The sequence below is a fragment of the Oncorhynchus gorbuscha genome, linkage group LG01 (assembly GCF_021184085.1).
Source record: "Oncorhynchus gorbuscha isolate QuinsamMale2020 ecotype Even-year linkage group LG01, OgorEven_v1.0, whole genome shotgun sequence".
NCBI classification, from domain to species: Eukaryota; Metazoa; Chordata; class Actinopteri; order Salmoniformes; family Salmonidae; genus Oncorhynchus; species Oncorhynchus gorbuscha.
The window spans coordinates 44,850,777-44,876,951 of record NC_060173.1 but is presented as its reverse complement, the minus strand read 5'-3'; the positions used below and the strand labels follow the sequence as shown (position 1 = coordinate 44,876,951).

General features: G+C 42.2%; 1 protein-coding gene across 1 annotated transcript; it reads left to right on the top strand.

Annotated features, from left to right (window-relative positions):
* The first annotated feature begins 2,256 nt into the window (after positions 1-2,256).
* LOC124008656 (overexpressed in colon carcinoma 1 protein homolog) lies at positions 2,257-25,363 on the top strand. Its single transcript, XM_046320174.1, has 6 exons — positions 2,257-2,500; positions 15,064-15,088; positions 21,600-21,635; positions 21,926-22,005; positions 23,191-23,230; positions 23,389-25,363. Exons 1-5 carry the CDS (start codon positions 2,458-2,460, stop codon positions 23,193-23,195), a joined length of 189 nt encoding a protein of 62 aa, XP_046176130.1. The 5' UTR covers positions 2,257-2,457; the 3' UTR covers positions 23,196-23,230; positions 23,389-25,363.
* Positions 25,364-26,175: the final 812 nt, after the last annotated feature.

The following is a 26,175-nucleotide window of genomic DNA, read 5'->3' as shown; positions in this document are numbered from 1 at the left end:
GACTTATTTTGGTGAGCTCTGTGTTTGACCGCTTGACCTCTGGTAATTCTATCTTGGAGTTTTGCCAGTGTGTCGTTCATGTATCGCTTCTGCATTTTATTCTTGTGTCTTGTCAATCTTTCCTTTTTCCTGTTGATGCTCGACTGTTACCATCACGTTCCTAAAAACTTTAAAAAATATATTCTATGGATGGGCTGATTGCATTCGAATGTTTCTTTTTTGAGTACCACAGACAAGTTGGCCGTTTATTGTTTGCCCGCATTGTCTTCGCAGAGAATCCAAATTCTATTTGCCATTTTCACCATGCAAAACTTTTTCAGTATTTTCCCAGCCAAAGCCTTGGATATCACTGGTGGGTTTTTTGCACTCGGTTGCTTCTGGTATTTCTCTCTCAGCTCTGAGATGATGGTGTTATGTTATTTTTTTCAGATTCTGTGGCTTTGACCGCATTTGTTGTTTTGTTTTTGTACCAGAGGAATCCAAAATTCTGATCTTCTCTGACAATCTATTATATATATTTTTAAATAATTTCCCTCCGTATTCTTTCCGCGGCCTTCAACTTCATATTGGCCATACATAGATCCTTGTAGACTTTTTATTTACACCTTTTCTACAGCCTCTCTGTCTTGGGGTTTCGGAGTTTGAATAGTAGGGGCAATCTAGTGCCATTTAAGGGGCAGATAGGTCATCATTCTGTAGCTGTAAGACTTCCTGTGAGTGTGGTGGTGTGTTCCTTGACAGGTGTGACTCCATAACCATTCCTCTCTGGATAGTTGATCTGCTGTTTCTTTGGTTCATTTTCCATTGCCTCCTTTGTCTACCCTTTTTTTCTCCCTGGGAAAGTTGTGAGATTGGTTTCACAGTTCACCACTTTCTTGTCTCTTGATTTGTCTTTCTTCGTGTCGTCCGGGTTTGAGTTTTGCCGGGTTAGGCCGTCATTGTAAATAAGAATTTGTTCTTAACTGACTTGCCTAGATAAATAAATACAAATAAATACTATTGGTATTTATAGGATCTTGTTTGATTTTGTTAGTATGTGCTCTTGTCCTATCCTTGGTTGAATTTGGGGGTATCTTATAGAATAATAAATTAATAAATAATTAAAGACAGTAATAACCATAGTAAGTCACATAAATAGATATCAAATCACTCAATAAAATAATGGTCTTATTTAGCAAATAAGTGTTACATTTCAACAAGATCATACAGTATATGTGATTTGTGTGTCTTTTCAGGTCTTAAGGTAAGTTCAAATGAATTAACTAATACATTTTGTCATTACCACCACATTCTACCATTACCATCACAGTTCACTATGTGGTGGGAATAACATTTTTACATTATCTGGTCATAAATAGGAATTCTAGTATTTTAAATCCAGTTGAACAGATACAGTAGCATACAATGTATCCTAAATAATACATGTTCAAAACAATTTTAAAAAATCGAACATAATGTGAAGACAATCAGTTAAAATATCGGATAGGTCAAAGTTGCATAGTCCCGACGAGCACATTAACGCAGCATTCCATGCAGCTATCTAAGCAGCGTATCATACACGCAGTCTAATTAGCGATTTAATGTTATTTTCTAATAATTATTGCAAACATTGGCTAAGCAAGAGGCAGACAAGCAGTCAAATTAGCAGTGTTAGTTTTCAGCGACGATATGGCAGCAACTACAAATATTAGCTTACATCACCCAAAACGCAGTTTAATTTTGCTCCAATGCAATGTGTAGCGACGACATTCTGCTTGTGCTACTGCAATATACGTTATAACAGACATGTGTTATTGAATGTTCGTTCAAATCGCCACATGGTTTTTATTTCAGCTGAGGCAGAGACATAGGCGACATCAACCATGGTTCGGAAGAAGGTGATCAACACGAAGAGAGGAGTGTGAGCAGCTAAGTAGAAAGAAATGTGTCTGTAAATAACATGCGTGATCCGGATCCGTAGCTTTGAGAGAGGTTTCCGGGGGCGGGGGTGAAAACAGTTTATTCGTTTATTTTAACATTTATATTTTAGTAATTTAGCAAACACTCTTATCCAGAGCGGCATAACGTGTGTTGCCATATCATGAATTTGGAGAGTCATACATAAAAGCTGGAACGTCCTTTATAAAGCCCTGCCGAACTTGAAGCTTGCCATTGGCTGGCTTCTTCGACACCCTCCTGCCCATTCCCCCGTTTCCTGGACAACCCTGTCAGGGTGGAGAAAAATAGCAAATCATGTGAGGACAGAGCATCTTTCTCGCTCTCTCTTTCCCTCTCCCCCACTCCCCATCTCCCCCTCCCTCTGTGAATATAACAGTATCTCCATGCTTTCACACACACACTCAGTTCAGCGTTGCAGAGGGGATGGACACAGAGTGCAGGAGCATACCACCAAATAGTAAATCAGTGTGACTGAGACACATAATACAACTCCTTCCCAGTGGCAGCGTCTATGCAAAAATGGGTTGTGGCAATTCCTCAGCCGCCAGCACCTCAGGAGGGGGTGAGTGTTCCTGTTCCAGATCATCTGGCTGTTTGGGGGTGCGGAGGGTTGCATGTTTTCACTATGTGTGTGTGTGCTTTATGCAGTGGTTTTCTGCATCCAGGTGTGTACCGTATGTGTATGGTGATCTCAGGGGTTGACAGTGGTTAGATGCAGAGGTTGCCTCAGGGTTTTTAGGCTCAGACTTTGACCCCTGGGAACCAGGAGAAAGCTACGTTTTTAGGAATTTAAAACAGAAATAGTATTGTAATGCTTTCAAGGATGAGTCTATAGGCTGTGTTTGTGTGTTTTCAAATAAGTCTGTGGCATCCAGTTCTCTTAATGGGTGTTGTGGATGAAAGAAAGACAGGACTTTGACATCTCAGCAGTAGTATCTCCAGGTGATTGATGCTGGCTCTCCTTGTGACTGCTAATTTTGAAATGCTTACTCAATATCCTAGTTTTATTCATCGAAAGCCCACAAAAGGATACATTTCACTGGGCAAATACCTTAAGGTCTTACTCCTACTTGTGAATGCTTCAGGTTGAGAGGTTAATACACACTACACATTTTTGTATCTGAAGTAATATACTGTTTTTCTGAATCAATGAGCGATGACTGAATTAAAAATACATTTTCTTTTTAGCAAAATCACTGGCTGCTGCTGTGGTCGGAGCGCCTGTGGAATTACCTCACTAACCATCAGAGTGTGTGTGTGTGTGTGTGTGTGTGTGTGTGTGTGTGTGTGTGTGTGTGTGTGTGTGTGTGTGTGTGTGTGTGTGTGTGTGTGTGTGTGTGTGTGTGTGTGTGTGTGTGTGTGTGTGTGTGTGCGTGCGTGCGTGCATGCGCCTCAGCAAAGGCCAGACAGGCTCCTTCTCTAACAGAACCCCAGGCAGCTAATGCGAAAAACAGGTTCATGTTTTATTTTCTCTGAATTTGCTCTAGTTCCACTTCCTGGAAGGGAGACCCTGGAGGAAAATACTGTGAACTAGTAGTCTAACTGTATAGTAGATGAGAAGCATGATTATGCATGAGTGTAATACAAAGGGAAGATGTGTGAGGGTCTCTGTGAGGGATCATTAAGCCCATGGTTAGAGGTCACTCTCAAGCTCAGGGACAAGGACATGTGAGGACATGTGACACTCATTATGATGCATGTGTGGTAGAGGTCAGAACTATTGATCTATGAACTCAACAGCTTAGTTACATATACAGAATGGGATAGAATCAAATGGAATTGGCACTCTTTTACTGTGTGCACAGATACTTCTGGCCATGTAGTGTATGTGGACACCCCTTAAAAATAGTGGATTCTGCTATTTCAGTTAAACCCGTTGCTAACAGGTGTATAAAATCGAGCACACAGCCTTGAAATCGACAAACATTGGCAGTAAAATGGCCCATACTGAAGAGCTGTAGTGACTTTCAACATGGCACCATCATAGGATGCCACATTTCCAAAAAGTCAGTTCATCAAATATCTGCCCTGCTTGAGCTTCCCTGTTCAACTGTAAGTGCTGTTATTGTGAAGTGGAAACGTTTAGTAGCAACAACGGCTCAGCCGCGAAGTGGTAGGCCTCACAAGCTCACAGAATGAGACCACCGAGTGCTGAAGTGCGCAGTGTGTAAAAATCGTCTGTCCTCGGTTGCAACACACCCTACCAAGTTCCGAACTGCCTCTGGAGCCATGCCTGCACAAGATCTGTTCGTCGGGAGCATCATGAAATGGGTTTCCATGGCCAAGCAGGAGGAAACAAGCCTGACATCACCATGCGCAATGCCAAGTGTTGGCTGGGGTGGTGTAAAGCTCTCCGCCATTGGACTCTGGAGCAGTGGGAAAGCGTTTTCTGGAGGGATGAATCACGCTTCACCATCTAGCAGCCCGATGGACGAATCTGGGTTTGGTGGATGCCAGGAGAATGCTACCTCCCCGATTGCATATTGCCAACTGTAAAGTTTGGTGGAGGGGAAATAAGGGGCTGTTTTTCATGGTTCAGCTAGGGCTCTTAGTTCCAGTGAAGGGAAATCTTAACGCTACAGCATACAATTACATTCTAGATGGTTCTGTGCTTCCAACTTTCTGGCAAAAGTTTGGGGAAGGCCCTTTCCTGTTTCAGCATGTCAATGCCCCCGTGAACAAAGCGAGATACATACAGAAATTGTATTGTGGAGATCGGTGTGGAAGAACTTGACTGAACTGCCCAGAGCCCTGACCTCAACCCCATCGAACACCTTTGGGATGTATGAATTGGAACGCCGACTGCGAGCCAGGCCTAATTGCCCAACATCAGTGCCAACCTTACTAATGCTCTTGTGGCTGAATGGAAGCTAGTCCTCGCAGCAATGTTTGAACATCTAGTGGAAAGCCTTCCCAGAAGAGTGGAGGCTATTTTAGCAGCAGAGAGTGGGACTAACTCCATATTCATGCCCATGATTTTGGAATGAGATGTTCGACACGTAGGTGTCCATATACTTTTGCCAGTGTAGTGCATCTGTCAATTTTCAATGCAAAGGTCTTCGCATTTCACATAGCCTATTGGAAACCTCAATTTGGACAAGGTGACACTACACCCATCCGTAACAGTATCGGAAGCGGTAGTGTAGACCTAAATGTGATCATATCAGCAGTGTTGCACAACACAGCTGTTAGATAAATTACCAGTGGTATTATGTGTGTGAGTCTGTTTTAAAATCTCCTCACAACCTGTAGCCCAATTGTTTTTTCTTTCGATTCCCACTCCGTTTTTCATTCCACACCCATGTGTTTGTCCAGAGACTCAATGGGACAGTGCCTTCTAAACGTACTGGATATTGGTCTCCTCATCCATCCTCTTGTGTAAGCAGATCTGAGTGGCCTTGATGATGAATAAGCTTTTGTAAGGGTTGTGAATGGGCCACTCTGTTCTGTCTTAAGGCACACCCCATGTACTGTTTCTGTATAAAGGCTTTGGCCTCCTCTTCTATAACTAAGGATAAAATTGTGGTGTTTGTTATGAATTTGATATATTTCATATTTTTTCTAATGCCATTCCTTCAATTACATGAGTATAATTCGGTGGACAGCTTTGTCGAAGAGTGGTGTTATTAAGGAAGGAGATGGAGGTCAGGGGAGGGGGTGTTGTTACCTTGTTTTTCAAAAGTTATATAGTGTTCCAAATCAAATGTATTGGTCACATACACGTGTTTGGCAAATAGCATTGGTATATCTAATGAGGGTCACTTAGAAATGTCCTTGTTTTCCATGAAAACATAGACTACTGTTCAAAAGTTTGGGGTTACCTAGAAATGTACTTGTTTTTGAAAGAAAAGCATTTTTTTTTGTCCATTAAAATAACATCAAATTGATCAGAAATACAGTGTAGACATTGTTAATGTTGTAAATTACTATTGTAGCTGGAAACGGCTGATTTAAATAAAAAAAAAAAAAATTAATGTAATATCTACATAGGCGTACAGAAGCCCATTATCAGCAACCGTCACTCCTGTGTTCCAATGGCACGTTGTGTTAGCTAATCCAAGTTTATCACTTTAAAAGGCTAATTGATCATTAGGAAGCCCTTTTGCAATTATGTTAGCATAGCTGAAAACTGTTGTTCTGATTAAAGAAACAATAAAACTGGCCTTCTTTAGACTAGTTGAGTATCTGGAGCATCAGCATTTGTGGGTTCGATTACCGGCCCAAATGGCCAGAAACAAAGAACTTTCTTCAGAAACTCATCAGTCTATTCTTGTTCTGAGAAATTAAGGCTATTCCATGCGAGCAATTGCCAAGAAACTGAAGATCTTGTACAACGCTGTGTACTACTCCCTTCACAGAACAGCTCAAACTGGCTCTAACCAGAATAGAAAGAGGAGTGGGAGGCCCAGTGCGCAACGGAGCAAGAGGACAAGTACATTAGTGTCTAGTTTGAGAAACAGACGCCTCACAAGTCCTCAACTGGCAGCTTCATTAAATAGTACCCTCAAACACCAGTCTGTGTTGATAGAACTTCGGCAGCATTTTTCTCAAATTTGGTTTGTAGTACCCTACAATAAATACAGCCTCAGGATATGTGGTTTCCAGTTTGAATAAAGTATAGTGAAGTTCTTTGACGATCAACGTGGTATCGGATTGAGGGAGGATATACATGGCCATGACTATAACCAAAGAAAATTATCTTGGGAGATAATACGGTCTGCATTTGATTGAGGTCGGTTGAACAAAAGGACTTGAGTTCCTTTATGTTATCACAATTACACCATGAGTTGTTAATCATGAAACACACATCCCCTTCTTCCCATGGAGATATATATTCCTGTCTGCGCGATGAACTGAGAACCCAGCTGGCTGGACTGACTCAGATAGTATATCCTGAGAGAGCCATATTTCTGTGAAACAGAGAATGTGATGAATGTGAGAATGTGAATCCCTGACGTCTTTCTGAAAAGAAACCCTCACCCTGAGCTCGTCAACTTTTTATTTTTTTAAATATCTTTTTTACCTTTATTAGGCAAGTCAGTTAAGAACAAATACTTCTTTTCAATGACAGCCTAGGAACAGTGGGTTAACTACCTGTTCAGGGGCATAACGACAGATTTGTACCTTGTCAGCTCGGAGATTTGAACTTGCAACCTTCTGGTTATTAATCCAACGCTCTAACCACTAGGCTACCCTGCCGCCCCAACTTTATTATCAAGAGATTGAACATGAGTGATTAATATACTCGGAAGTGGTGGGTGGTGTGTGCGCCTCTTAAATCGGACTAGAAGTCCTCTCCGAGTACCTCTCCTTCACCAGCGTTGTTTTGGGTCGCGCCTCTGGAATCAGTTCAATTGCCCTGGGGGGTGCGAACAAACGATCTGCTTCGGGAAAGTCATATTTCTGGTTCTAACGCTAATGAGTTAAAGCCGCTCTGATATCCAGTAGTTCTTCCCGGCTGTATGTAATAACACAAAATACTGTAAAGTTTCCAAAGAGCTAAAAGCAAGGCAGCCCTCTCTGTCGGCACCATTTACCATTCCATTGCATACAATGACGGATTCTTGGGACACAGAATCCTTTGTGATACAGATAAGGAAGGTGAATGAAGGCCAATTGAATTGAAAATTTATTGGAATTTAGTTGTACTTGAGGAAGGTGATTGAAGGCAACTTGATTGGAATGGAATTCATTTTGTAATGTAAGCTACATGTATACAGTGTGACATAAACTCAGCAAAAAAAGAAGTGTCCTCTCACTGTCAACTGCGTTTATTTTCAGCAAACTTAACATTAACAAATTATTTGTATGTACATAGCGTATGTACATAGCGAGATTCAACAACTGACATAAACTGAACAAGTTCCACAGACATGTGACAAACATAAATGGAGTAATGTTTTCCCTGAACAAAGTGTGTGTGTGTGTGGGGGAGGGGGGGGGGGTCAAAATTAAAAGTAACAGTCAGTATCTGGTGTGGCCACCAGCTGCATTAAGTACTGCAGTGCATCTCCTCCTCATGGACTGCACCAGATTTGGCAGTTCTTGCTGTGAGATGTTACCCCACTATTCCACCAAGGCACCTTCAATTTCCCGGACATTTCTGGGGGGAATGGCCCTAGCCCTCACCCTCCGATCCAACAGGTCCCAGACGTGTTCAATGGGAATGAGATCCGGGCTCTTCGCTGGCCATGGCAGAACACTGACATTCCTGTCTTGCATAAAATCACACAAAGAACGAGCAGTATGGCTGGTGGCATTGTCATGCTGGAGGGTCATGTCAGGATGAGCCTGCAGGATGGGTACCATATTAGGGAGGAGGATGTCTTCCCTGTAACGCACAACGTTGAGATTACCTGCAATGACAACAAGCTCAGTCTGATGATGCTGTGACACATCACCCCAGACCATGACGAACCCTCCACCTCCAAATTGATACCGCTCCAGAGTACAGGCCTCGGTGTAACGCTCATTCCGTTGACGATAAACGTGAATCCGACCATCACCCCTGGTGAGACAAACCGTGACTCGTCAGTGAAAATCACTTTTTGCCAGTTCTGTCTGGTCCAGCTACGGTGGGTTTGCGCCCATAGGCGATGTTGTTGACGGTGATGTCTGGTGAGGACCTGCCTTACAATAGGCCTACAAGCCCTCAGTCCAGCCTCTCTCAGCCTATTTCGGACTGTCTGAGCACTAATGGAGGGATTGTGTGTTCCTGGTGTATTTTCTTATTTGATTTAGTTCACCTTTTATTTAACCAGGTAGGCTAGTTGAGAACAAGTTCTCCTTTACAACTGCGACCTGGCCAAGATAAATAAATAAACAAACATACAGTCAATAACACAATAAAAAAAGTCTCTATATACAGTGTGTGCAAATTAGGTAAGATAAGGGAGGTAAGGCAATAAATAGGCCATTGTGGCGAAATAATTACAATTTAGCAATTAAACACTGGAGTGATAGATGTTTTAGTTTAGTTTATTTTATTTTTACAGGGACAGTGCACATTAATCAACGTTTCAGTAAAAGTGCCGGTTTTAGCCAGCCGGCTAATTTTCAACCGCAGTCCCTGGGCAGGTTATTAAAAACAATTACAATATAGACAATAGCACCATAGACATAGCAACATAGCAACATAGGACAAGCAAGACATAGCATACAGACAGAGCAACATAGAACAAAAAGCAGCAAGACAAAATTCATAAAAGGTTCTGTGTCAGTAACCTGACAGAGTCAATAAAGTAGGAATTGAAGGCTGTTGCTATTTCAACTGCATCCTGTGTTAGATTGTTATTCACCATGATTTCTAGTCTTTTTGCAGTGTTACTATGGTCTTTCCCTGTTAACTTTTTTAGATTCTCCCATATCAATTTAGAATTTCCCTTTGCTTCACCAATTATGTTAATAAAAAAGTTTGCCTTGGCCTGTCTGATTTCTTTTATCACCTTATTTCTCAACATGGACCTTTCTCAACATAAACCTACGTCTGTCATGCTCTAATTTAGATTTTAGGGCTGTTTTTAGAGCATAATCTCGTTCTTTCATCAATTTCCAGATTTCTTCATTTAGCCAAGGAAGAGTGCTCTTTTGGCCAGGTTTGGATTTGATTTTCTTTAGGAAGCCATTTATTGTAGTCTGGATTGTGGATAGAAAAACCTGACTATCAGATTCCACGTCTGTATAGGACAAGAGATCATTCCAGTTTATTCCCTTAATTGCTTTTTCAAAATAGTTTAATTCACTCTTAGGTATTCTGAGTTGATCCGGCTTTCTAACAGTAGAGAGGTTAAACCTTAGACAGCTTTCTGGCTATAAGTGTCAGATTATGATCAGACAGCCCAGTAACCATATTGAATGATTTAGTCACTCTCTCTGGTTTATTACTGAACACCAAATCAATCTGTGTTTTAGAGCAACAAGTCACCCTGGTTGGCCCTTTAACTAGCTGTGTAAGGTCAAAGGTTTTCCTACAACACTTGTCTTCATAATTAATGTCAAAATCTCCCATTAAGATGACCTCTTTCCCAAAATCACATTCCCTAAGCATGGTATTAAACTGATCAAAAAACACACTTTTGGTGGAAGGTGGCCTATACATTCCAATGAGGGTAAAAGACATTTGGGGAGACAGTGTAACGTTCAGGCCAATACATTCTAGTTCATTATCACATGACCACTCAATTTGTTTACATCGGATATGTTCTCTAATGTAAATCATCACAACCCCTCCTCTTCCTTCAATCCTGTCTCTCCTGAAAACATTGTAGCCAGGCACAATCACAGCAGCATATGGAGAGTGTTTATGGAGCCATGTCTCTGAGAGGCAGAGAAAGTCAAGGTTGGAGTCTGTGAGTAGATGTTGAATTTGATCACTTTTTGGCATGACACTACGAATGTTCAAGTGCCCCCCTAGTAGTCCCTTGGGCTTAGCTCGTGGGTCCAAGATGACTCGAGAGTGATTGACACATTGAAAAAATATGTTTTCTGACGGCTGGGTTTAGGCCGTTTTTGTTTCGTTTTGATTAGGGGCAGTTCAGTAGCGCAATTAACAATCCCTCCCGCCTGCACTGGATGCGGGGAACTAATTAAAATAGCTTGCGTACCAGAAGCAGCGTCAGGGATCGCATATACCGACTCTGGTATGTTTGAAGAGTCAAAATCTATCCTGGAGCCGGGTGAGTCGAGAGAAACCATAGGACCATAGCACTCACCCACCTCCACAGCTGCGACGACCAGTGGATGAGGCCTTCCACCGCTCTCCACTCCGGTGCGTATCACTGGCTCGGTGATATTGGGCCCAGGATTGAGTTGTACATCCCCGGAGAGCAGGAGGGTAGTGAACAGGTAGTTTAACAGTTTCCGATAAATGTTGGACTTGTGCTTGTTACGCCTAAGCGGTTCAGTAGAATAAGGAGCGAGGTAGACTTGGCCATTATTCAGAACACTATGGTATGCTGTGTACTGTCCGCTCCCGTGGAACAGTGAACCAATGTGTTTGGTGTTGATATTCTCCGGTAGTAGACTGATTGTGTCATCCCAGCAAGGACGCACTGAGATTATCAGTAGAGCAGCTACATAACTGACAGTCATGGCAGAGTACTGGAGATAAAACGCATTATTGCGCTTTAACTCTTTGCATGAGTTACTTAACTGGGATCGGCGTACACCTGATGGTTTAGATAAAATTACAGCATTCGATTGAGAAGCGGCACCTGCCGCACCACCCTGTCTTCCGTCCGCCATTTGCATAGGTGTATCCAAAATTCCTTGTCGGCCTTGTGGTGATTGACAGAGTTGAAAGCCTTGGCCATGTGCAGTAGATGATTGTGCAAGTGGAGATACTGGGGTGCAAAGGAGCAAAAAACAGTATGGGGATGAGGTAGTTCGTTGGGCTATTTACAGATGGGCTATGTACATACAGGTGCAGTGATCTGTGAGCTGCTCTGACAGCTGGTGCTTAAAGTTAGTGAGCGAGATATGAGTCTAGCTTCAGTGATTTTTGCAATTTGTTCCAGTCATTGGTAGCAGAGAACTGGAAGGAAAGGCTGGCAAATGAGGAATTGGCTTTGGGGGTGACCTGTGAAATATACCTGCTGGAGCGCGTGCTACGGGTGGGTGCTGCTAAGTGACCAGTGAGCTGAGATAAGGCGGGGCTTTACCTAGCAAAGACGTATAGATGACCTGGAGCCAGTAGGTTTGCGATGAATATGAAGCGAGGGCCAGCCAATGAGAGCATGCAGGTCGCAGTGGTGGGTAGTATATGGGGCTTTGGTGACAAAACGTATGGCACTGTGATAGACTGCATCATATTTTCTGAGTAGAGTGTTGGAGGCTATTTTGTAAATGACATCACCAAAGTCAAGGATCGGTAAGATAGTCAGTTTTACGAAGGTATGTTTGGCAGCATGAGTGAAGGATGCTTTGATGCAAAATAGGAAGCTGATTCTAGATTTAATTTTGGATTGGAGAAGCTTAATGTGAGTCTGGAAGGAGAGTTTACAGTTTAACCAGACACCTAGGTATTTGTAGATGTCCACATATTCTAAGTCCTAACCGTCCAGAGTAGTGAGGCTGGACGGGCGGGCAGGTCCTGGTAGCGATTGGTTGTAGAGCATGCATATAGTTTTACTTGCAATTTAAGAGCAGTTGGAGGCCATGGAACGAGAATTGTATGGCATTGTAGCTCGACTGGAGGTTAGTTAACACAGTGTCCAAAGAAGGGCTAGAAGTATACAGAATGGTGTCTACTACGTCGAGGTGGATCAGAGAAACACCAGCAGCAAGAGCGACATCATTGATGTATACAGAGAAAAGAGTCGGCCCAAGAATTGAACAATGTGGCACCCCCATAGAGACTGCCAGAGGTCCGGACAACAGGCCCTCCGATTTGAGACACTGAACTCTGTCTGAGAAGTAGTTCTGTGAACCAGGCGAGGCAGTCATTTGAGAAACCAAGGCTTTTGAGTCTGCCAATAAGAATGTGGTGATTGACAGTGTCGAAAGCCTTGGCCAGGTCTATGAATACAGCTGCACAGTATTGTCTCTTATCGTTGGCGGTTATGATATCGTTTAGGACCTTGAGCGTGGCTGAGGTGCACCCATGATCAGCTCGGAAACCAGATTGCATAGCGGAGAAGGTACGGGGGATTCGAAATGGTCGGTGATCTGTTTTGTTAACTTGGCTTTCGAAGACCTTAGAAAGGCAGGGTTTAACTCAGGCAGTTGTTGTTGCCATCCTGTACCTCTCTCGCATGTGATGTATCGGATAGACTGATCCTGTGCAGGTGTTGTTACACGTGGTCTGCCACTACGAGGGCGATCAGCTTTCCATCCTGTCTCCTTGTAGCACTGTCTTAGACGTCTCACAGTACAGATATTGAAATGTATTGCCCTTGCCACATCTGCAGTCCTCATGCCTCCTTGCAGCATGCCTAAGGCACTTTCACACAGATGAGCAGGGACCCTGGGCATCTTTCTTTTGGTGTTTTTCAGAGTGAGTAGAAAGGCCTCTTTAATGTCCTAAGTTTTCATAACTGTCCTTCATTGCCTACGGTCTGTAAGCTGTTAGTGTCTTAACGACCGTTCCATAGGTACATGTTCATTAATTGTTTATGGTTCATTGAACAAGCATTGGAAACAGTGTTTAAACCCTTTACAATGAAGATCTGTGAAGTTATTTGGATTTTTACTAATTATCTTTGAAAGATAGAGTCCTGATTTTTTTTTTCTGAGTTTATTAAGCTAGATGATGTATGACCATAGCTACATGACACTATCTACCTGACATAAGCTATGTCCACTGCAGGCTGTTGGTCGATTTGACCCTTGCTTATCAAGGTTAGACATTTTTGATACAGCGTATACATGACATCCATCGAGGTCCAACCCCCTCTAAGGTCCAGCCCTCTCTATCTCTCCTGTCCCCCAGAGCCAATGCTGGCTTTGTTGTGATCTCTACATTTCTCTGACAACCTCCATAATACAGAGGAAAATATATCTGACATCCATCCAGGTCCATCCATCCCTCCTTATCCCTCAGAGCCTGTCCAACTCTCTCTATCCCTTCTCTTCCTCTGGGCCCATCCACCCATATCTCTCCCTCCTCTCTCTCAGAGCCAGTCCTGGCTGCGTTGTGACCACTACCTGTCTCCACTACTTATCTCTGCCCTACATGGCCTACCTACACATCCATGTCAAGGCCCCTCTCAGTGTGAAGTTGGTGATTAGGGTCAGGTGTCCATACAGTCTACCCAGGAGAGCTCTGGAGTGCAACTCGAAATCCGCCAATAACTCCTCTGTCAAATTACAGGACGCACTAAGAGCCCAGTCAGCCCACATCAACCTCGGCGCTCTTTCTGTCCTTTTTACCAGGCAATTCCAGGAGCCTTTACAGTTGGCCTTTACCTGTACCCCCACACATTGACTCTGTATCAGTACCCCCTTTATAAAGCCTTGTTATTGTTATTTTATTGTTCATTTTTATAATTTTTTTTACTTTTGTTTATTTAGTCAATATTTTCTTAACTCTTTCTTGAACTGCTTTGTTGGTTACGGGCTTGTAAGTAAGCATTTCATGGTCAGGTCTACCTACACCTATTCGGTGACAAATACAATTTGATTTGAAGTGGTGGTCATTAAGCTGTGCCTCATTGACTTCTGTAACATCTTCAACGAGTGCGAAGGGAGCCGTTAAGTCAGATAGTTGTGTTAATAAAAGTGATATATGGAGCTTACCGCATCTCCGATAATAGCAAGGTAGAGTGGCGCGTTGATTAAGTGTTATTGTTTCTGGGTGCTCTGTGCTTGACTTTATTGTGGGTAATAAACCGTGTTGAAGGTTTGAGTTTGGTTGACCCAACCGCTGGGTTGTTTGGTTGACCCAACCGCTGGGTTGTTTGGTTGACCCAACTGCTGGGTTGTTTGGTTGACCCAACCGGTGGGTTGTTTGGTTGACCCAACCGCTGGGTTGTTTGGTTGACCCAACCGCTGGGTTGTTTGGTTGACCCAACCGCTGGGTTGTTTGGTTGACCCAACCGGTGGGTTGTTTGGTTGACCCAACCGGTGGGTTGTTTGGTTGACCCAACCGCTGGGTTGTTTGGTTGACCCAACCGGTGGGTTGTTTGGTTGACCCAACCGGTGGGTTGTTTGGTTGACCCAACCGCTGGGTTGTTTGGTTGACCCAACCGGTGGGTTGTTTGGTTGACCCAACCGGTGGGTTGTTTGGTTGACCCAACTGCTGGGTTGCAGGCATTTGGTCACTTAGTTGGGTTGTTTTCTTTCTTTCCATTTTTTTTATTATTTAAAAAAAAAATAAGTTGTAATAACGATTCAAAGACAGAGTTTGTCATGTTTGATGTTTCTGCGTGTAATGCACTGCGTCCCTATAAATACACCACACAGAGTAGAAAGAGGAGCGACAGACACTGTGTCAATGGAAAAGTAATGGTTGGTTGATGTGATGGGTGTTGAGTGGAGTGGTCTTTTGCTGTGAGACAAGACCACCTCACCCCCCCACTTACTGGGTAAAACGTACATTTCTACTGTAATCCACACATTATCTACCATCCAGAACAAAATAATGAGAATTGTGTAATGATTTTCTTTTTCTCTTCCTTGTGTTCACAGGACCTGCAGAAACCTCCAAAGATTTGTAAGTACAGCAACAGTCTCAAAGATCACGGTTTCATAGACTCAGCAAGGTATTGCCTTCCTGGGAGGGATACAAAGTAGAGGTCGACCGATTTATGAATTTTCAATGCCCAAAAAAAGCAGATACCGATTAATCGGCCGATTTTGTTTTATTTATTTATTTGTAATAATGACAATTACAACAATACTGAATGAACACATATTTTAACTTAATACATCAATAAAATCAATCTAGCCTCAAATAAATAATGAAACAAGTTCAATTTTGTTTAAATAATGCAAAAACAAAGTGTTGGAGAAGAAAGTAAAAGTGCAATATGTGCCATGTAAGAAAGCTAACATTTAAGTTCCTTGCTCAGAACATGAGAACATATGAAAGCTGGTGGTTCCTTTTAACCTGTTGCGTCGAGTAATCCCGTGTCCGGGAGCGTAATTATAGCCTCAAGCTCATTACCATAATGCAACATTAACTATTCATGAAAATCGCAAATTAAATAAAATAAATATATTGGCTCACAAGCTTAGCCTTTTGTTAACAACACTGTCATCTCAGATTTTCAAAATATGCTTTTCAACCATAGCTACACAAGCATTAAGCCTAGCATTCAGCAGGCAACATTTTCACAAAAACAAGAAAAGCATTCAAATAAAATCATTTACCTTTGAAGAACTTCAGATGTTTTCAATGAGGAGACTCTCAGTTAGATAGCAAATGTTCAGTTTTTCCAAAAAGATTATTTGTGTAGGAGAAATCGCTCCGTTTTGTTCATCATGTTTGGCTAAGAAAAAAAAAACGAAAATTCAGTCATTACAACGCCAAACTTTTTTCCAAATTAACTCCATAATATCGACAGAAACATGGCAAACTTTGTTTAGAATCAATCCTCAAGGTGTTTTTCACATATCTATTCGATGATAAGTCATTCGTGGCAGTTTGGTTTCCCCTCTGAAGCAAATGGTAAAATGCACGTAGCTGGAGATTGCGCAATAATTGCAACGGAGGACACCAATCGGGGCACCTGGTAAATGTAGTCTCTTATGGTCAATCTTCCAATGATATGCCTACAAATACGTCACAATGCTGCAGACACCTTGGGGAAACGACAGAAAGTGTAGGCTCATTCCTTGCGCATTCACAGCCATATAAGGAGACATTGGAACAAAGCGCATTCATAATCTGGGGCATTTCCTGTTTGAAATTTCATCTTGGTTTCGCCTGTAGCATCAGTTCTGTGGCACTCACAGATAATATCTTTGCCGATTTGGAAACGTCAGTGTTTTCTTTCCAAAGCTGTCAATTATATGCATAGTCGAGCATCTTTTCGTGACAAAATATCTTGTTTAAAACGGGAACGTTTTTTTTTATCCAAAACTTAAAACAGCGCCCCCTATATCGAAGAAGTTAACATCAGTCTTCAATATTCCCAGGTAAGAAGTTTTAGGTTGTATTAATTATAGGAATGATAGGACTATTTCTCTCTATACGATTTGTATTTCATATACCTTTGACTATTGGATGTTCTTATAGGCACTTTAGTATTGCCAGTGTAACAGTATAGCTTCCGTCCCTCTCCTCGCTCCTACCTGGGCTCGAACCAGGAACACATCGACAACAGCCACCCTTGAAGCAGCGTTACCCATGCAGAGCAAGGGGAACAACTACTCCAAGTCTCAGAGCAAGTGACGTTTGAAACGCTATTAGCGCCCAGCCCGCTAACTAGCTAGCCATTTCACATTAGTTACACCAGCCTAATCTCGGGAGTTGAAAGGCTTGAAGTTGGAAATGCTTGAAGCATTGTGATGTGCTGCTGGCAAAACGCACGAAAGTGCTGTCTGAATGAATGCTTACGAGCCTGCTGGTGCCTACCATCACTCAGTCAGACTGCTCTATCAAATCAGTCTTAATTATAACATAATAACACAGAGAAATACGAGCCTTTGGTCATTAATATGGTCGAATCCGGAAACTATCATTTAGAGAACAAAACGTTTATTCTTTCAGTGAAATACGGAACCGTTACGTATTTTATCTAACGGGTGGAATCCATAAGTCTAAATATTCCTGTTACATTGCACAACCTTCCATGTTATGTCATAATTACGTAAAATTCTGGCAAATTAGTTCGCAACGAGCCAGGTGGCCCAAACTGTTGCATATACCCTGACTCTGCGTGCAATGAACGCAAGAGAAGTGACACAATTTCACCTGGTTAATATTGCCTGCTAACCTGGATTTCCTTTAGCTAAATATGCAGGTTTCAAAATATATACTTCTGTGTATTGATTTTAAGAAAGGCATTGATGTTTATGGTTAGGTACACGTTGGAGCAACGACAGTCGTGTTTCGCGAATGCGCACTGCATCGATTATATGCAACGCAGGACACTAGATAAACTAGTAGTATCATCAACCATGTGTAGTTAACTAGTGATTATGATTGATTGATTGTTTTTTACAAGATAAGTTTAATGCTAGCTAGCAACTTACCTTTGCTTACTGCATTTGCGTAACAGGCAGTCTCCTCGTGGAGTGCAATGTAAAGCAGGTGGTTAGAGCGTTGGACTAGTTAACCGTAAGGTTAAGACAGTGGTTCTTAACCTGGGTTCGATTGAACCCCAGGGGTTCGGTGAGTCAGTCTCAGGGGTTCGGCGGAGGTCAAGACACACATCCGACTCATATGATTCGTGATGACACTCCCCGCTTGGCCATCATTGGCTGCAGGTGATCACGCTACATCGCTTGGCCTATCTGTGCAGCAGGGAATTTGGTGCGCTCAGTAGTCGACTTGTGACTGTCGTGATGGTACGTCTTGTGATTTCTTTCTTAATATTTTAATCCCTTCATACTTACTATGTCGAGCAAAAAAAGAAATTGATCGGACGAATATGTACAATATGGATTCACATGTATAACGGAACGTGATGGGAGTCAGTGTCCTAACTGCATGCAATTGCAATTCCAAGTTGAGCAATTCTAGTCTAGCACTGGCAAAACTAAGAGAACACTTCCTTAAGCTGCATGGAGATGGAAAATACAAGAACACAACACTCGCTGAATTCAAGATGAAGAGAGCCAGATTCGATGAAAAGGCTACTCTGCCTGTTCTCGGCTTTGTACCCATCAACAAACCGATCCTCACAGCATCGTACAAAGTTGCTTTACCCGCGGAACTGAAGCAAGCAACTTAGATGAGCTTGCAAAGTCTCTCGACGGATACTTCCCTACAAGAGAGTCCTTTTCGAGGATGCTAGACATAAAAACGAAGAAAAGGAACAGACTTTGTTGCGAAAATGACAGAGTGGCACTTGCCAAGGTGAAGCCGCGCATTTCTGAACTGGTCACTGAAAGGCAACAGCAGAAGTCACACCGATTTGCAGTAAATATTCATTATTATGTTTTTGTGTGAAAATCATGTTTTGATGATTTTGTTCTTTGAACACAGTGATGTTGATGCACGGTTCATTTTGTGCACTAGTAAAATATATACATATATATATATATATATATATATATATATATATATATATATATATATATGTATATGTTTTTGAATTTGAAAAAAAATCACATTTTATTTTTCCAATTAAGAAGGGTTCGGTGAATGCGCATATTAAACTAGTGGGGTTCAGTACCTCCAACAAGGTTAAGAACCACTGGGTTAAGAGATTGAATCCCCTAGCAGACAAGGTAAAAATCTGTCGTTCTGCCCCTGAACAAGGCAGTTAACCCACCGTTCGTTCCTAGGCCGTCATTGAAAATAAGAATGTGTTCTTAACTGACTTGCGTAGTTAAATAATGGTGTAAAAAAAAGAAGAGGAATTCAAATTAAAATAAATCAGCCAAATTGGTGTCCAAAAATACCGATTTCCGATTGTTATGAAAACTTGAAATTGGCCCTAATTAATCGGCCATTCCGATTAATCGGTCAACCTCTAATACAAAGCATGAGTTTTCCTGTATGGCATAAACCTATATGGTTGTCATTAGAAACACTGATTTAGTATTAGTAATGGTAGAGAATGATATAGAGAAATGTAATCTGACTAAGAAGACCTCAAAACACCTACTGTCATGTAATCAAATTAAAATGTTCAGTCTTTTGTATAAGTCCTTCAAATATTTTGCCTATAGAATATTAATATGTAGAGAAATTAATGCATGTTCCAGAACTGCTATTACAATGAATTAGCCCTATTCAGTAAATCAAAGGAACAGCCATTTTCCATTCAAGGCAAATTGCATGAATTATGTTATAAAAGGAACATAGGTTTTCAATAGGCACGGTGAGCCACCTCCATCATCATGGTGTGGGAAGGGAGAGCAGGCACCCATTTCCAAAACATTTTCTTGAATCACTTTGTCTGTGTGTGTGTGTGGTGTGTGTGTGGTGCGTGTGCGTGTGGTGTGTGTGTACTTTCTGATAAACATCTGAGCAGCTACAGTGCTTAATCGAGGACCAATGGGGACTGACAGCAGCACACTGCCAACCACGACCAGTCGGTGGTTGGGGTTCAGCACTGCAACACAACACACCTCTAGTCCTGCTACACACACACACACACACACACACACACACACACACACACACACACACACACACACACACACACACACACACACACACACACACACACACACACACACACACACACACACACACACACACACACACACACACACACACACACACACACACACACACACACACACACTTTGACTGGCAGTTCATGTATACACTTGTTTTTTCATGCCTCTTCTATGGACAGAGAAGAAAGGTAAATGTGACAATGTACATGACATAGTCCACTACCCATTTAACCTACATTCATTGTAGGTGGAAACCATCCACATTGTTGTTTCCTTTTGATCAGTGCCCTCACAGTGCCATAACAAGTCTTGCCCAGCTCATAACCAAGTCATCCATGTCAACTATATGTCAATCATTGGTTTGTGTCATGTTGGGTGTTATGTACAGTCGTAGCCAAAAGATTTGAGACTGACACAAATATACATTTTCACAAAGTCTGCTGCCTCAGTTTGTATGATGGCAATTTGCATATACTCCAGAATGTTATGAAGAGTGATCAGATGAATTGCAATTCATTGCAAAGTCCTTCTTTGCCATGCAAATGAACTGAATCCCCATAAAACATTTCCACTGCATTTCAGCCCTGCCACAAAAGGACCAGCTGACATCATGTCAGTGATTCTCTCGTTAACACAGGTGTGAGTGTTGACGAGGACAAGGCTGGAGATCACTCTGTCATGCTGATTGACTTAGAATAACAGACTGGAAGTTTCAAAAGGAGGGTGGTGCTTGGAATCATTGTTCTTCCTCTGTCAACCATCGTTACCTGCAAGGAAACAAGTGCCGTCATCATTGATTTGCACAAAAAGGACTTCACAGGCAAGGATATTGCTGCCAGTAAAATTGCACCTAAATCAATCATTTATCGGATCATCAAGAACTTCAAGGAGAGCGGTTCAATTGTTGTGAAGAAGGCTTCAGGGCGCCCAAGAAAGTCCAGCAAGCGCCAGGACCGTAACCTAAAGTTGATTCAGCTGCGGGATCGGGGCACCACCATTACAGAGCTTGCTCAGGAATGGCAGCAGGCAGGTGTGAGTGCATCTGCACGCACAGTGAGGCGAAGACTTTTGGAAGATGGCCTGGTGTCAAGAAGGGCAGAAAAGAAGCCACTTCTCTCCAGAAAAAAAACAGCAGGGACAGACTGATATTCTGCAAAAGGTACAGGGATTGGACTGCTGAGGACTGGGGTAAAGTCATTTCGAATCCCCTTTCCGGTTGTTTGGGGCATCCGGAAAATAGCTTGTCCGGAGAAGACAAGGTGAGCGCTACCATTAGTCCTGTGTGATGCCAGCAGTAAAGCATCTCGAGACCATTTATGTGTGGGGTTGCTTCTCAGCCAAGGGAGTGGGCTCACTCACAATTCCTAAGAATACAGCCATGAATAAAGAATGGTACCAACACATCCTCCGAGAGCAACTTCTCCCAACCATCCAGGAACATTTTGGTGACAAACAATGCCTTTTCCAGCATGATGGAGCACCTTGCCATAAGGCAAAAGTGATAACTAAGTGGCTCGGGGAACAAAACATCAATATTTTGGGTCCATGGCCAGGAAACTCCCCAGACCTTAATCCCATTGAGAACTTGTGGTCAATCCTCAAGAGGCCCAGAAGTTAATTGACAGCATACCAGGGCGGATTGCAGAGGTCTTGAAAAAGAAGGGTCAACACTGCAAGTATTGACTCTTTGCATCAACTTCATGTAATTGACAATAAAAGCCTTTGACACTTATGAGATGCTTGTAATTATACTTCAGTATTCCATAGTAACATCTGACAAAAATATCTAAAGACACTGAAGCATCAAACTGGAAATTAATATTTGTGTCATTCTCAAAACTTTTGGCCACGACTGTACAATGTGTTTGAGCACTGAGCATTGTATCAAGTCCTGTGAGCTGATATGTGATTCTTGTCTCAATCAGGACAGATGAGTCCTCACCAGACGATGAGAAAAGAAGGTAAGTGCTTGTCCTCTCGTCTTACTCGTCAGTGTTTTCCTCCTGCTCTGAGAAGGTTGAACCCAAACACAATTCAATCCATGTGTGTTCCTACAGTCATTAGATGATTGGGTTAGAGTAGTCCCCTGGACTGCTGCTTCCCTAATGTGTTTTGGTTACATACTGTACACACCCACACACTGCAGTGCTAACTCACAGGATGCCCTGTTGTTTGGTGGGAGCCAAAGTACATAGGCTTAGAGTCATGTGCTCTTTGATGTGACCTTTGACCCTTTTCCCTACTCCCTCAGGAACTATGGCGGGGTGTACGTAGGTCTACCATCTGACATGACCACCGTTGCAGGCAGCCAGTCCAAGTCCACAGACAAAAGTAAATATGACAACTATGTATACTGTGCAGCGTCTGTGTAGTGAGGATGATTGGGCAGGATGGTCATCAGTGGATAGTCATTGCAATACAATTGGTTGTAACGTAGTTGTCAAGTCTTCTACTTGTGTTGACTGTATGGGACATATCAGATGATCTACCCCTCCTGGACATGGACACACCCCTCCCCAGAATAGACTAATTGATTCCTCCATTATGTGATTTCAGTACAACCTCCAATCGCTGTCCTTCGATTAACCATGGCTTTACTATGTAACGCCCTGCTACAGTAAAAGAGAAAACATCAAGCAAAAAAGGAAATACTGTACATAAAAGTCCCTTGAAGACTACATCTTTCTAGTTTTTGTTCTCCGTGTTCAAAGAAAACCCCACGTCGTCTTCAGACAACGTTGGTCTTAGTTGTAAAGGGAGTAGAGGGGGAAAGTTCATTGTGTGTGTGATGGCTGTGAACATGAACATTTTTCTATAGAGTCCTTTGGGAAGGTCACTAATCACTGAATCTGTGTGTGTGTGTGTGTGTGTGTGTGTGTGTGTGTGTGTGTGTGTGTGTGTGTGTGTGTGTGTGTGTGTGTGTGTGTGTGTGTGTGCGTGCATGCGTGCCCTAAACATGAGTTAAAAGATAATCAGCCAAGGACCTTGGTGTGTAGAGTCGACTGTCAGCTTCTATTGACCTTGTTGTTGGTTATGAGATGCAGAAATAACAGCAGAAGTCTATAAGGTTGTTTGATGAGCAAAACCAGCCACGGGGAGTCTTCAGAACATATGGCTGTTGATGGTTTAGGAGTTGTGAGACATCTGATGCCAGTAGTGTGGCATCTGTGTCCTTATTAGAAAGAGACTGGAAACCAGAGGCTGTGAATTCTTGGTAGTGTAGATTTCCAGAAGGGGGGGGTGTGTGTGTGTGTGTGTGTGTGTGTGTGTGTGTGTGTGTGTGTGTGTGTGTGTGTGTGTGTGTGTGTGTGTGTGTGTGTGTGTGTGTGTGTGTGTGTGTGTGTGTGTGTGTGTGTGTGTGTGTGTGTGTGTGTGTGTGTGTGTGTGTGTGTGTGTGTGTGTGTGTGAAGATAATATAAAGGGTTGAAGTAGACAACACAAGGGCATTTGACTCAAGCCTAATGTTCACAATTTTCCTAATGTTTCTAATTATGCCGTCTCTCTTTTTCTCTGTAGACTAACAGATATAGAAGGGAATCATTGACATGCATCACAGGTAGACAACCATTTACACATCCCTTCATTCTATCTTCTTGACATGATAATACTGCAATTGAGTGGCAGCCTGCATTGATTCTTGATTTTATACTCAAAAACATCTTACATAACCTGGTGGTTGACCTCTGTATGGCTATGTGCTATTATTCTTTTCAGGACTGTAGCTACAATATTCAGAACATACAGAGACATTACATTTCTACGTTGAGAGGAGGATTACTGACTCATCGTCACATCCCTGCCTCCGTAAGACCCTGGGGAATCAGGCAGATATGAGGTCAGCCTGCTTGGGTCCTGAGGAAACTGCCTCAGAATGGCACCGAGTAGACCTTCAATGGATGCCTTTGTCTGAGGATTCTTTGCCCTTTCTGACCTTCACAGGAAGCCGGGCAGCAGCAGAGAAGTCGGGTGGGTATGGGACGACTGCGGATATTGGGACCAACATTATGGAATCCGGGGCAATGTTCTGGACAAGCTCCTTGTGTTTAGGAAGAGATGTGACACACACAGCCCAGTCACACTGAGACGCCTCCTCGACCGGCTCTGTAAACATTTCATCCAAGTGCTGGTGGAGATAGATGTTTTATGTGGTGGGAGAGATAGTGGACCCACACAGTGGCTCAAACACAAGCAGTGCTATTCACTTTTATGATTATGGCGTATTTTAGGTCACCCAGTTTTCATGTTTTGTTCCGTATCAGATACTGTAAATAATTTCTGAGATTCACGAAAACAACATTCTATAACCCATTTGGAGATTGTGTTGTGTTATTTTCTAGTTGTTTGCTGCTATTGCTTTTTAAACCACTTGCATTTACTGTCTAAATACAAATGGACCTACTTGTAACTTTTGGTACCAAACGGATGGGGGACCTCCTGTGGGTGTACTGGCTGGTACTGTAGCCTGACTGTACTGTAGAGCGTATATGTTGTGTGCGTCATTCATGTTTGAGGTTACTAAGTGTTGTGTTGTCATTTAATCTGTGAATCATGCTAACATGACATCGTCAGTCTGGGTGGGGCTAAAGATACATTGAGAATACTACTCTTACGATTCTTTACCCACAAAGGTCTGAACTGATCTGAGATCTGACGTCATCAGATTGTTAACAATACATGCATTATTACTCCAGGTTCCAGCAGCTGATCTCAGTGTTCCACATACAGTAGCTCTTGTTGGCCATTTTAGCAGCTGCGTCACCATCCAGAACTCATTGTTTTTTTTACAAAGATTTAAACTCTCCAACTGCAATTTGTAAAATGTTGTCTTTTCTATTTCTAAAATGATTCCTTTTGAAAACTAAATGTACACATTTTATTATAACATTTAATTGGAAAGATAATCAGTCAAAAATAATCTGAACTACATTGTTTAGCAAAGGTTTGCCTAAACATATATTTGAATCTATATGTCTCATTATGAACAACTGTATCAGTGAATGTAGTTGGAAACCATAACACTGGCAGCATATTCACACGCCACAATATCTCCCCCCAGAGCATGAATTAGAAGTCTGAAGGGAATAGAGAATCCATCCAATGTCATTCATCTACATGCAGTTCCTGTTCGTGATTTAATGAATGTATGAATGTACATACAGCATCTTCACCACCACGACCACAGAGGAACAGGGAAGTGGGCCATGCTTGAGATTCAAGAGATGTTTTGTTCTCTTCAATACATCAGTCCTATTATATATTCTCTACTCCACTCTACCTGGTTTGAGATAAGAATATAAGAATATACATAATATTTATATGGAATATAAATGTAGATTATGAATGCTCCCTGGTGTTCAACCATTACTCAGTAATCTGTGTCAGGCCACTTATGAATGTGATGTGTACCGATTTAAAGAGCACCCCACAGTTTTTGCTCTGCCACTACACAGCTACCACCCCTTTTCATTGATGTTTACATTTCCCTTCTGTTGAGGCTCCTCCAGTTTCACCATCAGGATCCTCTGGCCTTTGGCTTTCAACACCGTTCCCACTGGGCAAACACTAGTTGAATCAACGTTGTGAACTAGGCAAGTCAGTTAAGAACAAATTCTTATTTTCAATGACGGCCTAGGAACAGTGGGTGAACTGCCTGTTCAGGGGCAGAACGACAGATTTGTACCTTGTCAGCTTGGGGATTTGAACTTGCAACCTTCCGGTTACTAGTCCAATGCTCTAACCACTATGCTACCCTTATCAACATAATTAGAGCAGTAAAAATAAATGTTTTGTCATACCCGTGGTATACCACTGCTGTCAGCCAATCAGCATTCAGGGCTCTAACCACCCATTTTATATTAGCATATAGCTCATGGAAGACTCACTGGTATACTGTTCATGGTGCTGCACATGATTACGACGACAGGGGAATCGATTACTTTGGAGTAATTTGAGGCGAAAGCAGCTGTGCTGGAGGCTTCTTATTCTGGATTTATCTCCTTGTGTAGATGTGTCCATAATACATTTGGGAAAAGAGAAAACACATGAGAAAACCACTATAGATGATCACTTGAGAACCAATTGATGACCTTTTATGCTATTTACTACTGTATGAGATACTGTTCCTAATCATTGATGCTCCTAACTTGTTCCGGGTCACTTTGTGTATACTCAGTACACCCTCAAACACAGCAAGAAGGACCACAGCTGCTTTAGAGAGCCATTCTTGTTTATAACCCGACATGCCCTGTATTACTTGTCCTATCACTGATCTATTTATGATTAAAGTATTTTATATTGTCTGCACCGCTGTAGTTCTTGATTGTAGTCTTTATGAAATGGATTTGTCTCTTCCAGTCAATATGACCATGCTTCAGGGATTACAATACACTCATTCTTAGTGGCATTACAGACTGAGAAGCAAAATGAAGCGTTGCTTTGAGGAACATTTGTCGTTATTGAACGAAGTCCCTCAAGCAGTATCAAGTCATTCTTCCAGCTCGG